This window comes from Ctenocephalides felis, unplaced genomic scaffold, assembly GCF_003426905.1.
Source record: "Ctenocephalides felis isolate EL2017-DRISC unplaced genomic scaffold, ASM342690v1 CF-g0.4_SCAFFOLD_01886, whole genome shotgun sequence".
Taxonomy (NCBI): Eukaryota; Metazoa; Arthropoda; class Insecta; order Siphonaptera; family Pulicidae; genus Ctenocephalides; species Ctenocephalides felis.
The window spans coordinates 77041101-77063831 of record NW_020538040.1 but is presented as its reverse complement, the minus strand read 5'-3'; the positions used below and the strand labels follow the sequence as shown (position 1 = coordinate 77063831).

Sequence of the window (22731 nt, the reverse complement as noted above, 5' to 3'; positions counted from 1 at the left end):
GTTCACTTCTTGATCTTGACTGGTTGAGTTGTGATTCTTGCTGATCATTTCTCTGTCTTTCAGTGTTCAACATTGCCTTTAGTTCCTTGATTTCCTGGACGCATGACATAAGAAGAGTTTCGTGGCGGTCCAGTCTCTGTTCTACTGAAGACTTGTGTGTTGTGGACATCACATGTGATGTGGGGCTACAGTGATCGACTAAAATATCGGCAACTTCCGCCAGGGCTTCCGGACCAAGATGGCGAGAAACTATTAATTGTGGCCGAATATGGTGTGGCAGGCGTTCTGACCACAATTTAATTATGATGTCTTCACTGACCTCTCCCTTAGCCAAATTCATCATTTCTCGTAGGAGCTGTGATGGTTTCTTCTCTCCTAGAGTTAAGTTTTTTAATAGCTTGTCAATTTGCTTACCTCTAGATTCAGACATTCTGCTTAATATAGTGTTTTTGATATATTCGTATTTGCCTGTCATTGGTGGATTACGGAGGACATCCTGGATGAGGCGCAGTGTCTCGAAGTCTAGGGCTTTGAGTACTGCTGTGTACTTAGTATTGTCACTCCTGATCCTAGCAGACTGAAACTCATGTTCAATAACTAAAAACCATAAGTCTGGAGAATCTCCATTGAATGGAGTGAGACGGTGATTGTTAAATGCTGCTATATTGTATTGATCAGCATAACTGTCATGTTCATGTTCAGAAACACGAGGACTGCTCGTGTTAAAGATCGCCTCGTGATCCAGATCGATCAGAGATCTGTTGAGCGCTGTTTCGTCATTGACGGACGTAGATCGAGTCGACATGTTGATAAAAATTGGTATAATTTACCTTTATTAATTTACTTGTATTTGACAAGTGTTTTTCTTTCTCCGTCTGACGTCACCAATTATGGGTACTAAGACGTTGAGAATGTCTCTTGCTTAATGATTTCACTTACACGTTCGGGGTCACCAATTATGGCGCTGGTGGGCCATATATTATTAATTAATTAATTCTTGAATGAAATCGCAATAATTTTATTTCAACTCGATAATGACTGTTTATTAATGTCTCAATTGATAAAGATGTTGATATTACATTAAATCAAATCTAAATTTCGTTCACGAGAAAACGCTCGTTGGCAAAAAAACTCGATACAATATTTTCGATCGTTTTAAAAAGCGCGACAATAATATTCGATCGTATAAAAACAATCAGATCGTTATAGCTTGCTTGATGCCAGATCCGAATCAACGTAGCCCAATATAATTTAGTTTTGTCATCAATTGACGTTATTCAACTGACATCTGTCATATGGTGTTCATTCCGCCATTGTCATCAATTGACGTCCTTCAACTTCATATGGTGTTCATTCCGCCATACCTCTCAATCAGAAAAAATGCGTGTGTGCGTGTGTGCGGATACAAATTTTTACGGATATTTTGCACGGATTAATCGATATGAATAATTAAAATTTCGGTTCCAACTGATAAGGACACGTGCTGATTAGTTTTTGGCAAAGTAGGTCCAGTCGTTTCGATGATACAGGACAAAGTAACAAAAACCGTAACACAGTTTTTAAGAGATCGGGCGGTCAAAAATGATCATTAGACATATGCATATAAAATTGTCATATTTTTTATAGAGATTTTAACAATAAGTATAAATTTTGTTTACATTCCTATGGGTTCCGTACCAATGTTTATCCGTGAGACGGCGACGCGGCGCTTACGCGCCTCGATATTTTGACTCTATGCAGTTAAAGAAGTACGATTGCTTGGAAAAAAAGTTCAGAACTTCCAAAATATTTCAAAATAGAGAAAACATTTTTTTTTCAAAAAGTCTTTTTTTCAAAAAAATATTTTTTTTTTTTTTCAAAAATTTATTGTTTCTCAAAAATCTGATTTTTTCAAAGTATTTTTTTTTTTTTCAAAAATGTAAATCTTTTTAAAAAAAATAATTTTTGTACGGAAAGTTCCAACAATTTTCCTTAAGGCACGATGCGATACTAGTTTTCGAATTCAAATTCTGACCAAAAGTCTTTTCTTCAATAAGTTTTTGTGTTCATATATAATAGTATAATATAATATGTGTTTAAAAAGGATAGTATAACATTTGCGTCTTTTCTACTTAAACAAACCTACAACCTTGGTACCATTTGCAAAGGGCATTTGAGGCACTTTGTCCTCGAACTTTTTCAAATATATCTTCCGTTTCTCCCTAAAAATTACTGTTTTTAAGTTTTGGCGAACTGTGATTGTTACAATTTAACGAATAATTAAGAGTTTTATCTGCTTTTTTTGGTATGGCTCCGACTCTAACGTGTTATGTTCATAATCCGGATAGTTTTTGATACATCTTGGGTATAATATAAATAATATATATATATGTTTTGACAAATACCAAAAATCTATATGAAACTGCGTAAAGACAGCGTATTTCAACCATTTTAAAATTGAATTGCGCAATCAAGTTTTTTTTTTAATATTTGTAACAGCAATGAGAACCTTACGTCCTATGAGCTGTTGGGCTGAAACTTCTCCTCACTTCGTATCCGCAATCAAGATGAAACATGGGTTTTTTACACTATGTGCCAAAATTGCATTTACATTATTTCCAGAAGAAAAAAGAAATGCTATAATTTCAATACCCCCGTTTACCTTGTGCATGCTCGAAAATTATGTAAAAAGACTTCTGAAGAAATAAAATAAAATATGTGTTATTTATCATTTTGATTTGAGGTAGTACTAGCACATTAGTATATCTCGAAAACTAGAGTTGTTAGCAAAGTTATGTTACTTTTTGCGGAATCAGCGTTCTCAAATTATTTAGGAACCATCATAATATCCCAGGAAAAAAATCTGTCACCCAGTGTTATCTTTAAGTTTAAAATTATAATAATTTGATTTAAGTAAATTGTGAATTATAATTACACGTATTCTATTGCTGAAGTAGCAATTTTATGTTATGGTATTACCTTTATCGCTGGCATCACTGATTGCAGATATTTCTAAATCATGTTGGGTTATGACAGTTTCGTACCCACAAGTAGAAGCCTTAAGTTCAATATTCAAGTGCTGGCACAATGGAGGAAAAGTGGCGACGAAACAAACAGCTTCGTTCCATTCGGTCGATGAAGTATATCGATGGCGTGATGTATTCATCTAATTTGTTAATACAATTTTATAAACTTTATATTGAATATTTCAAATTAATCTCATGTTTAAATATATCCGTCAATAAGTAATTTAAAAGTACCGTTCTTCCGCCGAATGTAGCAGATACATGTAAATATTTCCCTCGTCTTCCATATCCACATCCGGGTCGAATCACAAAATCTCCTTTGTGAACATGTAGCTTGTATTGGGCTGTATCCGTACTTGTAGCACTAGACGACGGAAGCAGTAGATTGCTGTTGATGTAATTAAAATTTATTCGTTTTGGTGCACAAGAAGTACTGTCTTTTTACCTAATGGTAAAAATAAAACAATTCCTTAAAAATATACCAATTTATTTTAGTGTTGCTTGTTTTGCGATCTTCATGGCAGGAAAGATTATTAACTTCCCGTAGGGTAAGTTATTGTAATGGACCAAAAATCGAAATTAAAAATTCTTACATTTCTCGACGTTTTGAAGGTTTCTGAACATTTTGGCATACCTCAGAAAAAATGGATGTGTGTGTGTATGTGTGTGTGTGTATGTATATATGGATACAAATTTCCAGTCACGTTTTCGGTCGCACGGATCAACCGATTTGAATGGTTCAAAAAACATTCGATTCCTATTGATAGGGAAAAGAGCTGATTAGTTTTTGACAATGGCAGGTCCAGCCATTTCGGAGATACGGAGCAAAGAGTGCAGAAAATAGAAATCGAGTTTTTGAGAGAACGGAGCATCCGATTTGAATGATCTAAAAAACATTCAATTAGTAATGATCGGAAGAAGTGGTTATTAGTTTTTGGAGAAAATAGAAAATAGACAGGCCTAATCATTTGGGAGATACAGATAAATGTGCAAATAATGGCAGTATTTGAGAGAACTAAGCGTCCGATTTGAATGATTCAAAAAACTTTCTGCTTATTTTAACAAAATAATTACTTTGGAACAAAAATTTGTTTCAATTTTTTTTTCAAAAAAATTTTTTTTTGTATATCGAAAATAATTCAGATTTTAGTCGTAATTTTGACTAAAGTTCTAATGTACATTAAACAAATATGCTTAACTTTGCAATTCAGTTTATATAATTCTTATAAATATTAGACAATGTTACAATATTTATAATAATCTACTTGAAAACATTCAAAATTTCTCGAACATTTCGTTACGGTACGGCAAGTTCCAGCAATTTGCCTTAAGGCACGATGCCATACACCCCACTAGTTTTACATAGTTTTTAATATTAACATAAAAATGGCGGATATATAGAGATGGTGGGAGAAAAACGCCATTACCAACATCACTAATAATAATTGCGAGACATTTGAATTACAAAGGTATATATAACTTTACATTTAACATCATAACATGTCATTACATAAAAAATGTGACAAACAATTTTGTCTACCTAGTTAACTGTGATTGACGAATATTCTCGCCATGAAAAATTGGCTGATTTTTTTGTTTAGACGAGTATACTCGCCATGTGTATAAATATAAATATAAATCTTTGACCGTTGACTATTTATATTACAAATTTCAAGATATTCAGAATATTTTGAAGTTATGTTGGTATAAAATAAATAGTGGTGGTGACATTATACATAAAAAATGACAATTTATATCAATTCTGACGACACAAAACTGTACGCCAAGTTCTACGAGTGCGTTACAGTTAACTGGTTATATGATTATGTATTATATTAAATAATAATCACAGCTTTTATTTAAAAAAATGTTTAACACGTATATAATAAGGTAGAGCGGGGCACAAAGGTCCAATTTATCAGTGACCAATTATATTGTGAAAACCAAACCAATTAGATCATAGCAAATAAAACATATTAAACAAGCAACTATTTGACTATGTTCAGCAAAACTCGCAGCTAATTCATCATTATAGTTACGCGTATTTTTACTGTTTTTCAAAAATTTGTAACCTAGTCCTTTTTACCTCATATAGTCGGGGTAAATTGGCAAGGCTATGTGGCGAACAGGTTCGATGTCTTATTTTAGTTTTAAAGAGATTTTACAAAATAATAGCTACAATATTCAACCAATGCAAAATATGAATTTTATGGGTGCATTTTTTACAGAAATAACACGGTCAATAGCCCTGATCTAGTATTTTGTCAAAAATATTCATCAGCAGAGTTGGAGTAACTATTTGTTTAATTTCTCTTGTAAAACTGCTTTTTTAACTTAATTTACTTCTTTATTTTTTACACTCTAATCAGAGTAAAAGTTCAGGTCCTTTTTATCCCATTCAGATGTAAGCTTTAATAAACGTTGTTTAGAAAAAAACTGTTGATTCTAATTTAACCTTAACTTATAGACCTTAATTATATTAAGGTTTTGCCAACTAAGCAACAGTGCTCACAACAAAAAGAAAATACTTTTGTTATGAATTTTCAAACATTGTTTATATCTCAATAGCAACGTCTTAAAAATCAAGGTAATGGCTGATTATACATCTTTTTCCCTCCACTTTTAAATATTGTTGTTACAAAAAATCTTCACTGGTTTTTGAGATATCGGTGGAGAACCTTTTTATCCACGGATATTTAAGGTTTGCTTAGACCATACCTTCCAACATCATCTACTTATCTACGATTTTCAAACAGTTTCGGCTTAGGGTTCTTTGCAAGAAGTGTTGAAAGAAATTGTTTGAATTTTAAAAAAACATCTCCGTTGATTGCCTTGGAAAACTAATCGCCGCATAGTCCAGTCATTTAAGATTAAATTAGGTAAGAATCTCGGAATTCGAGATAACCAGCTGTAAGTCTATAAATACTCTGCAAGTACACACTAAAAGTTGTCTCAAAACCTATTATATATGTTTTAAACTATTTTTTTAAATAAAAGCTGTGATTATTATTTAATATAATACACAAACATATAACCAGTTGTGGCGCACTCATTGAACTTTATGTACAGTTTTGTGCCGTCAGAATTGATATAAATTGTCGTTTTTTATGTATAATGCCACTTACCACTGTTTATTGTACGTACTATATGTAGATTTTGAGACAACTTTTAGATTTACATAGTATTTACAGACTTACAGTTGGGTATCACGAATTCAGAGGTGAACTTACTATAATGACTCGACTAGCACACAAATTTTAGCTTCCATACACATACACATATTTATTATAGGCCAATTCTCCGGTAAAATAGACCACAATTTAGCGTTGTTATGGAAACGCCTCGTTAACCTTTTTTCTAAATACTAAAAACTGCCAAAATGTATTTGCTATGCTCAGGCGTTCTACACATAAAATTTAGGTTTACACGTGTGTTATTATGACACATCATAAAGATGCAGTTATGATTATATTCTTTTTTTGACGTTTGTGCGTTTTCTAGGCTAGGTATTATATATAAAACGCCTGGCTGCACAGCATGTACATAGGATTTTGGCAGTTTTTAATACCAAGACATTAGGTAACATAGCGTAGCTATGTTATGATTTATTTTACAGGAGACTGAGAGGCCAAGTCTTTAGAATTATAGACTCAACCGATTAAGCAAGTCGGATTTTCTACTAGAAATAAACTTCTCCTTCAGAAATTAATCATATCTTTTTTTCAGTGCGTAAAAATATAATTAATTAGTAGTAAAATATTTTTTTTCTCAATAACAATAAGTATGAATAATTTAATAAGGAATAATTTATTAACTCATCTAAGATAAATCAATTACATTAATTTTTGATGCGATTAATTACCTCAATATATCTTCTGTATGAGGAACAACGGGTTTATTATAGATTATTTCATCTTTTGCCAATACAATTAAATCAACAAGCAGATATCCGGCGGGTCTAACGGTTCCGCTGTAATTAGTACTGAGGACAGCCCACTTGTGATAGAACTGCCGATCTATTAGAAACAATGATCAAAAGGATTATTTTCAAATAGTTATTATTATTAAATTGGTATAGTAACTGGTTTCTAGTAAATGTTATTTCAATATTATCTTATTCAATATGTTTAAGTCAGGTGACCATACGTCCCGTTTTAGCCGGGAAAGTCTCGCATTTCCACCTTGTGTCCCGGGTTTTTCTAAGAGCAATATTTGTCCCGCTCTTATATGATCTTACTTGATAATAAAATTACAACTACCCATCAAATATCTGAAAATGTTATGTTCAACTATATTTATTTTCATTTTTCAGAAAAAAATATGAAAATGTACTTTTTGACTACTTGGAATAAGCGCTTATCATTTTTAAATAATTATGAAGATACATGAACAAAATTTTATAGAAAGCTTAAGTGCTGAAAAAATATGTAGAGCCAAAAATATAAGATAAAATATAACATATAATCGAATAATAAAGTTCCTATTCAGTAATTCTGATTTAAAAAAATTGATTCAATTAAAAAAGACAAATTTTTATTGCATTCTTAAATAGTATTTGTTATTTTCAAATCATATTAAAATTTTTAGCATAGGCCTTCCTTCTCCGTCCCAGATTAACATAACTAAAAATTACTGTTCCGGTTTTGACTTGGAAAAATATGGTCAATTTAATTTAAGTCTTAATGCCAAAGAACAAAGCTTTATTTAATGAACATTAAAATTATAGAATTTAGATTGTTATATTATAATCAGATGTTATAGCTAGTTACCTACTATATTACACATATTAAGCCGTTTTTCAAAATAATGAAAGCAGTTGAATTACTCCATGAAGTTTTAAAAAACAAACTTGTTTGTGCTATTATATATCTTTTCACATACTAATACAACCGTATAGCCGTAATAGCCGTAAGAACAAAACAATTATTAAGCATAGTAGAATTTTCGTTATTAACTTCCCTTAGGGTGAGTTATAGTGATCTCAAAGAAATCGAAAATAAAAAAAATTATGTATCTTTACGTGTCAAAGGTTTCTGAGCATTTTGGCATGCTTTATAATTAGAAAAAATGGATGTGTGTACGTGTGTGTGTGCGGATACAATAATTTCGTCGACGATTTCGAGAACACAGTTTAACCGATTTGAATGATTCAAAAATTAATATTCAAATATTGATAAGGAGACTTGCTGATCAGGTTAAATTTTTGGGAAGGCAGGTCTGGCGGTTTTAGAGATTGAGTAAAAAATTTCAAAATTTTCGAAAATCGATTTTTTCGGAGTTTAAAAAAAATCTTTTATAAAAAAGATAATTTTTGGTACGAGAATTCCTGCAATTTGCCTAAAGGCACGATGCTATATACCACTATTTTTTATTATAATCGTTTTACGTAGTGTTTTATATAAATAATAAAATACTGTTTATAATATTTATTGTTTTCAATGTACTTAACTACTTTGTTTCCATACAGAAGCAATATCCAATGTAGCGCTTCCTACAATTTTATCGCCCTTCATGCAGAAGGTCCTCTGCAGTACATTCAAAGTGATTGGGGTTCGCAAGAGGTTGTCCAACGTCGTGTAGATATCAAATACAAAATGCTGCGATAAAAACTAAAATATAGCGAGTTGCTTAATCGATTTTAATTCTCAGATCTTAAATTTTATGTTTTTTTCAATTCTCTTTTTTTACTCTTAGGAATGACCAAACCCGTTAGTTAGGGGAAGTGCGGACAAAATGGCATGATGTTTTGTTTTGTAATGATATTATGACCAATCTTAATAGTTTCTACTCTTTGGTTCATTGACTACCGTAACAAAGTAATTGAATTAAGTTCGAACTAAAACATATTAATTAAAGAAAAATGCAACCTATCACAAAAACCATTTTATTCATAAAGCAACGGAAAAATGACAAATAGGGTAAAGAATACTGAGATGCTATTTTTTAAAAAAGCAGTACACAAATAAATCGTTTCATCTTCTTTAGTACATTAGCACATGAAGCAGTAAGGGGGCGTACATGAATCACTTTAGCGAGTTTTTAAGGGTTTTTGGACCACCCTCCCCCTTAGTGATACATGATGATATTCCAAATTACCCCCCCTCCCTCACCAAACATCTAACTGTAAAGTTTTTGATTTTTTTTGAAAATGTTTGAATTTTTTTAAAAAGTTAGATTTTTTGTCAAAAAACTTATTTTTAGTATAACAGTTAAAATCATTGTTATAGTATTAATTTTATCAACAGGTTCAAAATATTTTTGCATATTGTTTTAAAACCCTATTTTAAGAATTCTTAATATATGAACTTTGAAAGTTATGCTGATATATTTTTTGTCCTCGCTTTTTTCACACACCCACTCTCTGGCTGTGGTTGTCAATAGTCACTGAATGTTATTTTAACTATCCAAGCTTATACTATAGAAATCTTAAACTATAGAAATTTTGAAAGAACAGTTCTATTCTAATATGTTTTCGTAATATACGCACCCAAGTATTCACAAACCACTACATATTTTGCTTGTAGAATATGCCCAAATGACCACGATATGCCCGAATGACCATTTTCAAATGTAAAAACATAAAATATTCATCTTCCATTTCAATAAATTTTCCTATTCGTATAAATTACTATATGCGTTCATTAAATAAGAACTAGTGACCTCATTGAAATATGGACTATCAGTTTTTCTTTGAACTTTAGTGCGTTTCTTTGAACTGCCAATTTTAATGACTGCATATGTATCCACTGCGGCCGTTAAAAGCTCTCTTCCCTCTAAAATGTTTGCATAGATCTGGTAGTACTGCGAAAGCTGTTCGATATCTTCGCGTAACATAATTATTTGGAAAGGATTTATTGAATTCGAATTATATACGGATATTTAATGTGAGGCAGACGTATGAGCTATGATATATCGACATCAATAAACAAATGCAAACTCTATGACAGTTTAAAATGACTAAAAGTCACATTTTTGTATAAAAAACGTATATTTTTTACTATATTTTTGTAGAAAATATGCATTGTAAGTCTTAAGTAAATACTGTGCATTATAATGAAGAAATGCTCTTTAAAATCTACAATTTGTCATTGGTCTTTTTTTACTCCAGAGGCTGGGTAAAAAAAGGGGCAAGCTATAGGGCAAACAGATCCAATGTTTTAATTTTAAATTTAAAAGGAGTTTACGAAATAATAGCTATATTATTCACTCAATGCAAAATATAAATTGAAATATAAAATTTGCATATCTATTCAAAGATTCAAAAATATTCATCAGTAGAGTTGGAATAATTATTAATTTAAATATATTTTTTAAAAATGCATTTTTAACACAATTTACTTTTCTATTTACTATTTTTTGTTGTTTACACCCTTGCCAAGATAAAAATTCAGTTGGTCTAATTTATCTCACCCACATGTAAGCTTTTAGAAAGGCTATATAAAAAACTGTTGAGTCTAAATTACGGTACATATTATAAAACAATTAAATAACATATACATAAAAGTTATATTAAAGTCACATAAACTAAATAATAATGCTCAATACCAAAAAACTAAAAACGCAAAAAATACTCTTGTTATGGATTTTCAAAGATTTCCGTTTATCCCTTGATAGCGACGTCGTAATAATTAAGATGTAGTGGCTGGTTAAACAATTCCTAACTTCACTTGTTTTTGAGATATCGGTGGTGGACCTTTTTATCTGCAGACCTTTAAGCCTTGTCCTACCCTATATATGTATATACAATTTATACACATATAATAATCACTATAGCAAATGTTATAAATATCAAGATTTTAATAACATTTTGCAAGCCCAAAGTTCTTATTGGGTTGAATAGTGGTTTTTTATACGGCTTATTGAATGGTTTCAATTATATCTGTTTAACAGTTATGTTAAATCAATTGTTTTAAGTATGTCTTTTTTAATAATCGGTTAAATAATTGTTTGAGATCCAAACAGTTTTAAAAAAAAAATTTAATAACAGCCGATAACAGCCCAAAATTCAGTAGACAATTTATGACAATCAAATCAACCCTTCGTCGCGTGATGGTCGAAATTATTATCTATCTTATTATTTAGATTTTTCGAATTCAGTATTCTCTATTTTTACACTAACAGGGTTGTTGTAAAGTATTATTTTTATTGATTATATTTTTTTGTGTTTGTACCAAAATATTTTTTTTACAGAAAAAGAGTCAAATTGGAATCTATTTTCATTATTTGTATGTATGCCTACTTGAAAAGTATATATATATATATATATATATATATATATATATCAGGTTGTCAAATATCTCCCTTCCGCTTTTTTGCTCTTGGTTTATAATACAAAAAGGCAAGGCGGAAGGGAGATATTTGACAATCTTATATACTGTATATGGTGGAGGATCAGTGTTAGTCTGGGGATGCCTTGCTGGCAAAGAACTCAAATATATGGAATGACCTTCTCAGTCGCCAGATGAGTTGCTGTGGGACGAGTTGGACAGACAATTGAGAAAATTGCAACCAACTAATACAAAACAGCTTTGGACATTCCTAAAGAATCGCTGGAATGAAATAATGACGAAATCATTGCATAAATTGATTGAAAAGATGCCAGAGTATGCGCTGCTGTTATACGAACAAAAGACGGATATTTCGGAGAAGCAAAAATATAGATACGAGGTTTTTTTGTGAGTTGACATATATTTTGTTTACAGTGATTACTTTTTCATAAATATTGATAATAAAAGACAATGAACGAAGAAAACCATCGTTTGTTGTACATTTCATAAACATTGTGTACCCAACTTTTGACCGGTTGTGTATGTATGTATTATTGAAGATATAAAGATAACGACGAATGATAAAATAATAATTCGCGTAGATATTAATTTATTTTAAATTAAATTGATTACAATTTTTGAGTTAAATGAAGTACTTTATTACAGAATTGGTTGATACATTAAATTTAACTACTATTTTCATAATTGCTTTGGTTGCCAAGTAGTCGAGCCAATTCACTTGCTATGAGCATCTATATTGAAAGAAACCTTTATTAGTTATATCAGCATATATTATATATATATATATATATATATATATATATAACAATACGATAGTTACATTATAACGATTAACTTGCCTTTAAAGTGGAAATGAGCATGCTGATATTAGGCACAGGGCGTTCAGCTGAACTTGCGGCGACTGCTACGTTTCCGGGTGCTGCTGTGTCGCTACCATCGTTTTGCTCGAAAATATGTGACGAAAGAGCTTTCTTCTTTGCAGAACAGTCATAGTAAAAATTTTGCAATATATCGAGATTACGTGCAATATATTAAAATTACGGATATTATAAAGTTTGTTATAAAATATTGTATATTTTGCTAGTGCTACTTAAATATGTAATAAATAAAGCGAGTCAATAAATACTTGAACCAGTGGTTTCCAACCTTTTTCAAACCGCGTTAGTTTTTTTAACAATTTAATTTTATAAATACTCAGCTGATATTATCAGACTACAAATTAATATGCAATATTATGTAAAATTATGTATAAAAACTAATTATTATAAAAGATTAAAGAAAATATGTATATATAAGTATCGATTTTTTTTTTAAGTATTGAAGCATTATATAGATGTTACGCATGCTCTTAATTCTAAAGTATATTTACCTCTGTACTATTTTCAGATTGCAAAATTGTTGTAATAACTATCCTATTGGCAGCTGTACGTTGCGGTTTTGGACTTTTTGGTTCATTGCTTTCTTTATTGCTTTCATCGTCCGGTTGATATAACAGTTTAGCTTGATTATCACCTGTTCGATGCTGTCCGGCATCGAATTTTTTGCTATTACTGTATTCACCCGGTTTTGTCTTCACTGCCAGCACAAATTTTGCATATGACTGACCAGCGATACATGTGTAAATACCACCGTCGCGATATGTGACTTCCTGTATACGTAAGACGCCTTTTCGCGAAACTCGATATTTGTTTGACTTTGTTATTTGACTATCATCTTTTGTCCAGAGTATACGTGTTTTATTAAACTTTTTGACTGGGCATTTTATTTTAACGTGAGTCCCATAAAATACCGTACCAGCGCCTCCGATTTTTAACGTAACCTTTTTGCGTTTTAAATCGTGCTGAATAAAAGAACTATTATTCATTGCTATGTGCGGTTTATCTAAGGAAACACAATTTTTATTATTGCAAGATTTTCTATCTTGTGGTCTGGCGGTAGCGCAGGCGCTTGCAGGCCTTTCAACTTCATGATTTTGTGCCATGACTTGCATACAACTGACATGCCGCATTTTCATACCTCCTCCACAGCTTTTATTACATCTTCCCCATTCACCAATTTTCCACCTCGCAGGGCAATCCAATACATTGCAGTATTGTCTGTCGGGAGGAGGTGGCTGTGGGCACATATTATTAGGAACTACGACAGTATTTCCACCCCCGCGTGTTACTTCGTGTATGCAATTAACTTCACGAGTTTGAATGCCAATACCGCAAGACTTTGTACATGGTTGAAAATTAGAATAATTCCACCGTGGCGGACATGGATGATCATTACATGTTCGGATTCGATTCTCTGGCCTCGTTTCGGGCGAGCACATGTAAGGTGAAGCTATTTTATCAGTGTCATCACGTACACAATTGATGATAAGTTCTTGAACACCACCCAAGCAGGAGGCACTGCAATGTGTGTAGCCTTGTTCTTGCCATGAATACGTTTTACCGGGGGTTCCGGCAACACGGACGCTATGCAAATCGTTAGGATAGGCGGCATCGCTAAATCCATAGGCAAATGAGCACGGCTCTAGTGTGCATCGCTCGGTCTCTGGTAATGGTTTTATGCCCGGACATTTTTCGTCTGGTACAATTGCTATTGTTTGAGAAAATTCTAGAAATATTTTACAGTGAAACTCGCGACGGCGAACTCCTTCTCCGCACGTAACGCTACATGCACTCCATTGATAGTCTTTTATAAATCTGAAATATTCAGAGAAATACTCAAATAAATCTTGTGATGAAGCAAATTGTTGGAACTTATCGATTATTTATAAAATTTGATGTTTTAAACCTATAAAGTTTGAAACCATTTTGCAAATTTTTGATAAGCTAATTATTTTTGATTAATACGATATCATGAAACTGTATATACGTAGACACAAACACACGTAAGACCTTGAATAGCAAAAATATCAATAAGATATTATTGTTTTTTATAATTTATTTTATGGTTCAATATACTATCGTTTCTTTTTGCTTTTGAAAGAGATTTGAAAAATATTTGATATAACCATTCACACATGTTAAAAAATTCAAACCCAAAAATATTCATGCTATAAATGAAATCATACAAAATATCATGAATATAATTTTATATGTAATGGCATTGAATTTATTTATAAAGTTATTTTTTAAATTGAAAACCTACGTTGCTTCTGAAGGTGCAGCTTGCTTTGCCATAAGCCTTTCCGCTACAGCAGGAGGAAATAATTGAATTAATGGTTGAGTATGATACAAAGCACTAGATGAACGATCCTTTTCTTTTTCATTATCCTAGAAAAAAAATTAGATTGTGAGTGAACATAAAGTAAATGTCCTTAAAATTGAGCGTAAATATGATAAACTCAAATATCTTGCTTATAAGTAAAATCATCATTTATTATTTAAATATTCCAATAAAAATATATATTTGAAAATGTTCCATTATCTTACCAATTCGAGATGGTGTTGTATAGGGCATGCAATTCCCGTACTACATGCTTCCATACGTTCTGGCATTTTGGATTCGTCGCAGTTCTGATCAATAGCTCCATCCAAATTTACACATTCCACTCCGCGAACACGAATTCCAGAACCACAGGAAACAGAGCACTTAGGAAGAAAAAAATTATATTTGATATACAACCATTTTCTTCGGAAATTATCAATTAAAAACATTTCATAGTTCTGAAATCTTCATCTACACGGTGTTTGTGTAAGTGTTTGATCGTGATCAACAAATACAGTTTGTAACTCATTCAATTCAATAAATGTAATTTTTTCGTCCTATTTATTATATATATTTTTTGTTAAGTAAAATATAAGTAAACTTTACAAAACTTTATCAAACTTATAGTATATGACAAAAAGTCAATTATCTCTTTAAAAAATATCCTTAAATATAATAAGCTTACCCCAGACCAATTTCGCGTTTCCCAACGTGAGCAGCCTCTCAGGCCGCAGGGCTCCTGCGTTCGCGGACGATCTAACCTGCAATTGCTATCTGGAACCTGCAAATAACAATATGTATATTGTTTTCTGGGTGTATATTACTATTAATTATATATTGAAAATTTCTATAGTTTATTAATCTAATGTTAATGTGAAAAAAATATATTTACTTTAATTATTGTTCCATTATCTTCTTCCACACAGTTCACAACTCTTATTCTCACGCCGCCTTCACATGATGCAGAACATTCGCCCCACTCGCTGACCATCCACCTATCATTAACAATATTAATTATTTGTATAACATAAAATATCACTTATATGTTTATTAAATAGTTCAACTAGTAAAATAATCTCACATGTGGGTAACCTAAGTCATTACATATAGTCTTAATCCTGCATAGTTCTTTAATCTAGTAATCATATTTTTAATGTTTTTAATATATTTATACGTGTAATTGACTCACTTAGCAGGACATTTAATCATGTTGCACTGGATAACTTGCATATCTGGTCTTTGAGTTTCATTGCATAATTGGTCTTCTACATCTACCCCTGTAACACGATTTCTACAAGTTGGTCGGGACATCTTGTAACCTGAAATATATTTTAATATAATTATTTTGCAATTGCCTCTGCTAATATTTTTGTAAAATGTATTTTTGATCAAACATTATTTACCTCCTCCGCAAGTGGCCGAGCAATGGGACATTGTTGATAGAACCCAATGGTAAAGCGGTAAACCGCATGACTTTCCATCACCGCCGCATATGCCGCAAACATCAACCTTCTTAGATGATCCAATTCGCAAATCACAACCAACATGCTGAAATATAAATTAAGTTATTCTATAAAGACTTCCTACTTTGCTACTACATATTTAAAAAAATTATTTTGTCGCAGGATGATTCTTCAGAAATTATTGAAACTGTATAATATTGATATCAAACTTTCATAATGAAGTCTTTATATTCAACTTTTTTTGTTTTTTTTTTTAACTTTTCTTGGGGTGTTAATAGAATCATAAAATACTGAAAATATTTTTTACGTTTAGTACACTTTGATCATTAAAATATCTTAAGAAGTAAAAAAATTATTATATATATTTATATAGTATAAAAAATATTCGATTCGTTTTTGAAAGTACGAATGCACATTTTCGAAGAAATAAGATTATTTTTTAACTTTGTTGGTCAGTACTTTTATTTATTGATTTTGTAAATAAACTTGTTTCTTGATTTCATTTATCTAATATTTGTTAACTAGTTGGTATTGGTATTTTGCCTTGAAGCAAGTTACATGAACTTTCCGATATGTGTTAATAATCGATTTAATCAATAAAAAATAAATTAATTTATGAGTGATTAAAAGTATTCAGAGTGGATGTATTACACATAATTGAAAACGAACGAACACGTCAACTCGGAGTATTTTCTAAAAGCGAATTTTCACAAATCAACAATTTTTATAATTGAATCAGTTTCCGCAGGATTTTAATCGTTCATTGAGACCACGTTCTCTATCGTTATACCAAGTAAATCGCCTAATTTTAATTTTAACAAACGTCAAAAACCACTCATTTTCTCAAACTTTGATAAATTTTTAAAATTAAACTACTTGTCGTAAGGCCGTAATATTTCAGTAAGTTTTATAAGACCATGATATATATCGCCGAAAGAGTTTCATAAAAATTGGTTTAATTTTTTTTCAACAGTTAATTACAAGAAAACAGCTCGGTAGATTTTCACCTAAAACTAATCAGTATCATTCTCAACTAATATCTTTCGAATAGTTTTTGATTTTTTAAAATCGATTCGGAAGTATGAGCTTATGTGGACGAAACGTTGAACACTTTTTTCCAAATGACAAAGAAACGGCTTGGCAGATCGTCGCACAAAACTGACAAACGATAGTCCTCATCGAGATACATCAAATGGTTTTAAAATTTCTGAAATCGGTTCAGGCGTTTTTGAGAAAACGTTGATGAAAGGTCTAATTTTGACGAATGCCAAAAAAACGATACTCAATTTTGCAAATTTTGACGAATTTTTAAAGCTAAACGAGTTGTCGTAGGGCTGTAATATTTTAGTATGATCTAGAAGACTGGTATCTACCGTCAAAATAATAATAATAAAAATCGTCGACTTTTTTTTAAAAAAAACTTTATTACAAGAAAACGACCCGGCCTATCTTTACCAAAAACTAATCACGATTCCCAACCAATATCTTTCGAACGGTTTTTGAATTTTCAAAGTCGATTAAGAATTGCGGGCTAAGACGTGGACGAAAATTTTTACACTTTTCTGCGATTTACAAAGAAACGGCTCGACCGATCGTCACACAAAACGCTAGTCCTTATCGAGATACATTGAATGGCTTTTAAATTTTTGAAATCGGTCCAATCGTTTTTGAGAAAACGATGATTTACGGCAAAAAATCTGTTCACATACACGCACACACACACACACGTACACACACACATACTTTTTCCAAATTTGGTCTCATTCGATTCAGAATGGCTTGAAACGTCGAAAAAACATAAAATTAGAGAATCGGATTTTTTCCGTCGGGAAGGTAATAAATGGAAATGGAAAGTTTATAATAGCATTAACTTCTATTCTACTAATTAATGCATACCTGGCATTGTCCATGAATACACATATCAAGACTGCCAGGACGGCACCTCGTTCCATCTTGTACCCTTGGCGCCATTTGGACGACCATAATAGCATCTTCATCTATTGACGACCCCTGAGCGGCTGGACGACCGCGGCAAGTTAACGCACATGGCTCGGAATCGTCATAATGAGGACTCCAAAGCCATAGCACACCTTCATAGAGCATACCATCGTAAGCTGAACACTGGTGTGCGCGGAAATCTTGATATTCTGGACAAGGCTAGAAAATATACATTTAGATTTAGATGATGAGAAGATCGAAATATTTGAAATGATGCGAAATACGAGAAAGTGGAAAAGAAAACATTACTATTAATGAGAATTAAAAATTATATCTTTTCACCTGCATGTTGCAAATTTTGTAACGTAATGGCTCTCCCTGACAACCTTGTTCCGCAATGCAGCGCCTTAACTGATGGGAAACTCCACCATCGCAAGACCGCGAACATGTTGACCATTGAGACCATCTGCTCCAACTATCATACCATTCTTTATTGTGATCTGAGGCGGCAGTCTGTGATGATATATTGACAATTTGATCATTAAATTAAATATATATTTTCGTCAAATTATGAAATATCTGTTGTAAGTTCTCACAATAATCTAATTACAAAAAATAATCAAATGTGGAATATAATCTTATTGTTCAATATAATTTCAAGTAGAATCACTACTTTCAATTTTTGTAAAATAGGCATGGGTTTCAGGAGAAATCTTTATCTTCTGTAAAAACATTTGGCTTTGTAATTTTTAACTATTTATCTTATATATCTAATACCCGAATGGAAGATACGGTCACACTCACCCAATTTGAATTAGAATTATCATCTATTCGAAAGTTGTCATATATAATTATATCTTGTGTTGTTGTGACAAAATTATTATCATTTAACCAAGCTGCTGGAGCCAAAACTGCTACACTGATAAAAAATACAATCTGCAAAAGCAATTAATTATAAAATATGTTTGTAATTCTTTTTACAATTTTCATCTATTCAAAGGACTTACAATAGAAAAACTCATGTTGGTAAAGTAAACAGCGAACAATGCTTGGACTTAATTTGTTCGGTTTCAGAGTTTTTTAGACTCGAATAAGGTGGTAATAAGAATTTAGAGCTACATTTGGCATTTGCATAATGCTCACCTCCTACTGAAATAGATAAAGAATTTTTAATAGTTCAGTTTACTACATGTTTCTAATGTCATTTTTTGGTACCCAAAAATGATAAAGGTTTTTTTTCAAACTTAATTAACAAAAACTGATAAAGTAGGAAAGAGACACTGAAAATATGATACGGGCAAATAGTTGCTTTAAAAACTTGATAAACAGTAATATAAGCATCTTCATATAATGATATTCTATATTATATTATAAATGAAACATTATTTTAACAATTATGTGCTAGTACTGAAATCTTGGCAAGCAACTTTTATTTGCGCCATGATCCGAGAAATAATATCTAAATTACATGGTCTATCTAGTGCATAGAATTGAGATAGTACAGAATTATTTGTACACACACCCATATAAATATATAGTATATATATATATATGTATATATAAATATATAGATATATATATATATATATATAATTATATTAACATACCTTAAAATAAATCATCGTTTGATATTATTTATGAGATCCAATCTGGATAGTTTTTGATACTTAACATTTTGAACTTTGTTATCTGCATTGTTAGCATTTATCCTATAAATTAAATTATTTTATTAATTAAATATATTCTATAAATAAATCCCTAAGGATTATTTTGGTGTAAAACATGGATTCGAACAAAGCATTTGTTTCAAAGTATATACACATGTTTAGATAAGACATTTAAAAATGAAAAGAAAAAATTTTGATACTTGATATTATAAATAAATGAATATTATAATCTATTCGATAAATTAAAAGAAAGAATCTATCGAGTAATTGCATTATTCTTATCATCACTTACATTACAGTGACAATTTAAATAGTATCAGATGTATTCACCAAATGAATTATTGTTTTGAAAATGATTGCAAACTAATTTGTCATGCTGACATATAAATAATTCTAATATTTAGAATAGAAACATTTTAAACCCCTACAATTCTTATAATTAAATAAAACGTAGGAAAAATCTATAAATTAATTCTAAAACGAACAATACAATTAAATTCTAACATACAAATTAAATCCAACATCAAACATACTCGTATCTTTTCTTGAAGACTTAATAATATTGTTTGAGCAGAGGGGTGATACTTTACAATAATAATTAGCAAACAATTGAAAATAAAAAAACATTCAATATTTTATCAATAGTTCGTATTCAACATTTATACGCCAGATATTTAAAATTAAATGATAAAATTTATGAAATTATTTAATTGATATTTTTTCAACTAAATACATTGTTATTTACTGATATTAAAAAAAAAACTTTTATTTTTGTTGAATTGTATTGAAAATTATCAGCAATTGATAATTATCGAAACTTATTTCACTTATTTATATTTACTTGTATACGCTATACTATTTGGGGTTGACCCATTGACGTACTGTTTTGCGCATGCCTAATATATACTTGCAAACAAATATATGTATATATATATATATATATATATATATATTATATATATTATATATATATATATAAATATATAAATATATATGGTAGAGCGGGGCTTAAAGATCCGCGGATAGAAAGGTAAAATTAGAACTTTTTTAACAAAACTTTTTAACATAACTTTTTTAAACAAATAAATATATATGGTAGAGCGGGGCTTAAAGATCCGCGGATAAAAAGGTAAAATTAGAACTTTTTTAACAAAAGATGTATAACCGATCACCTTAATTTTTACGACGTTACTATTATAGGAAGATAAACGGCAATATTTGAAAATCCATAACAAAAGTATTTTTTTGTTATTAGTTTTTGGTTGTGTTTGTTTACGTCACTATTGTTTAGTTTACGTGACTTTAATATAACTTTTAGGTATACGTTTTTTAATTGTTTTATAATATGTATTGTTATTTTTAATTTAGACTCAACAGCTCTTTATATAGCCCTTACATGCGAGTGGGATAAAAAAGACCAACTAAATCTTTGCCCTGGCAAAGGTGTAAACAATTGAAAATAGTAAATAGAAAAGTAAATTGTTTTAAAAAATGCAATTTTAAAAGAGATGAATTAAATTAATAGTTATTCCAAATCTGCTGATGAACATTTCTGACACAATACTTGATCAAAGTAATATACAGTTATGTTATCTTTGTAAAAATTTTCCCCATGAAATTTATATTTTGCATCAATGTAGCTATTATTTCGAAAAATTCTTTTGAATTTAAAATGGGGTAAAATGGTCGTCTCATTTTACCCCGCCTATGGGGTAAAAAGGACAGTGACAAATTTTATAAAAACAGTAAAAAACGCATTTCTATAATTAGGAATTAACTGGGAGTTTTTGGTTGATACGTTATGTATTGATGTAGTTTATTTGGTTTGGACAATATAATTACTACTTAGAGTCAAATTGAACCTTTTTGTCCCGGCCTACTGTATATATATATATATATATATATATGTATTTTTGTTAAATATCAGTATTGTTAGCTCTTTATATTAATAAGGTTATAATGGTAAACGAATTATTTCTCTAATTAATGTGATACCGTACAATTTAACTTTTATAAAAAATAAAAAATAATTTGATAATAATTATATATATATATATATATATATATATGTTAATATACAATTTGCAAAATATGTTAGAATTACTTTTTAAATTTCAATATTTTCAATATTGTTTGGCGTGCAATAGCGAAGGCTATTTGATAAAATTCATTTATTCATCTGATTATTTTCCTACAGGCACGTGATTAATTGCAAATATAAATATTTTGGTATAAAATCTTATAGGTCGTTTTACAATAAATTTGTGTTCTTCGTATTTCAATCTGAATTTCATTGGAAATAATTCGATTGTTCCATTATTAAAACGCAATAGATCGGTTTTCTTGTCGTTGGTAGTCACATTACCCACACTATGTTACATACTTGCTTGCGGTTTTGGCAATTCGCATTTTCTTTAGCCTGATTTAGTATTCGGTTCAATAATTTCGGATAATATATACAGATAAATTTTAATATATTTACATAACTCCTATAATGAAATCATTATTCCGTTACTAATTATTATTAAAACAGGCAATTGTTGAATATGCTTGAATTGCATGCATTTGATAAAACTTTCGCTTGTTCTTAATATTTCTATAGAGCATTTTTGCTGGTTATATATTATTAATATTTTAATTGATGTTTTGTGCACTAATGTAAATCTCATGTCAATAACAAGAGTATGATTGTTCATAATACAAATACTGTTTCACAAGGAAAATTAATCGAAGGAAAATTTATATAGGAATTCATATAGTTTATAACAAATGTTAAATTCATTGATATAATAGTCACTATTATTCTTAATATTCTATAATTTTATTATCATTAACATTGTATGTGGGTTAAACAATTTTATAGATCTAATTTTGTTGTTTTTGTTATTGTGATAATCTGATATTTTTTTGAATTGAATATATATAATATATATTATTATATACATGTGCATAAATAATATATATATATATATATATATATATGTATATGTATATATATATATATATATATATATATCACATATAATTACATGCCTATACGTTTAGCAAAATTATCACATGGAGGAGTATATTTAGCCTATGTCTTATTTATTGAACCATATATAAAATGATACACTTTGCAATACTTACTCAAGTATTCATGAACTTCGAAAAAAGTCAATACTCAATC

At 30.3% G+C, this 22731-nt stretch overlaps 1 protein-coding gene across 1 annotated transcript; it reads right to left on the bottom strand.

Moving 5' to 3' along the window:
* Positions 1-11958: 11958 nt before the first annotated feature.
* On the bottom strand, positions 11959-18977 carry LOC113375370 (ADAMTS-like protein 3). Its single transcript, XM_026615306.1, has 13 exons — positions 18903-18977; positions 18700-18831; positions 18238-18408; positions 17854-18114; positions 15898-16042; positions 15684-15813; positions 15387-15489; positions 15180-15275; positions 14719-14877; positions 14435-14559; positions 12663-13986; positions 12133-12264; positions 11959-12024 (listed from the first exon to the last, which is right to left on the bottom strand). The coding sequence occupies exons 1-13, from the start codon at positions 18915-18917 to the stop codon at positions 11959-11961; spliced, it is 2859 nt and encodes a 952-aa protein (XP_026471091.1). The 5' UTR covers positions 18918-18977.
* Between the last annotated feature and the right edge of the window lie 3754 nt (positions 18978-22731).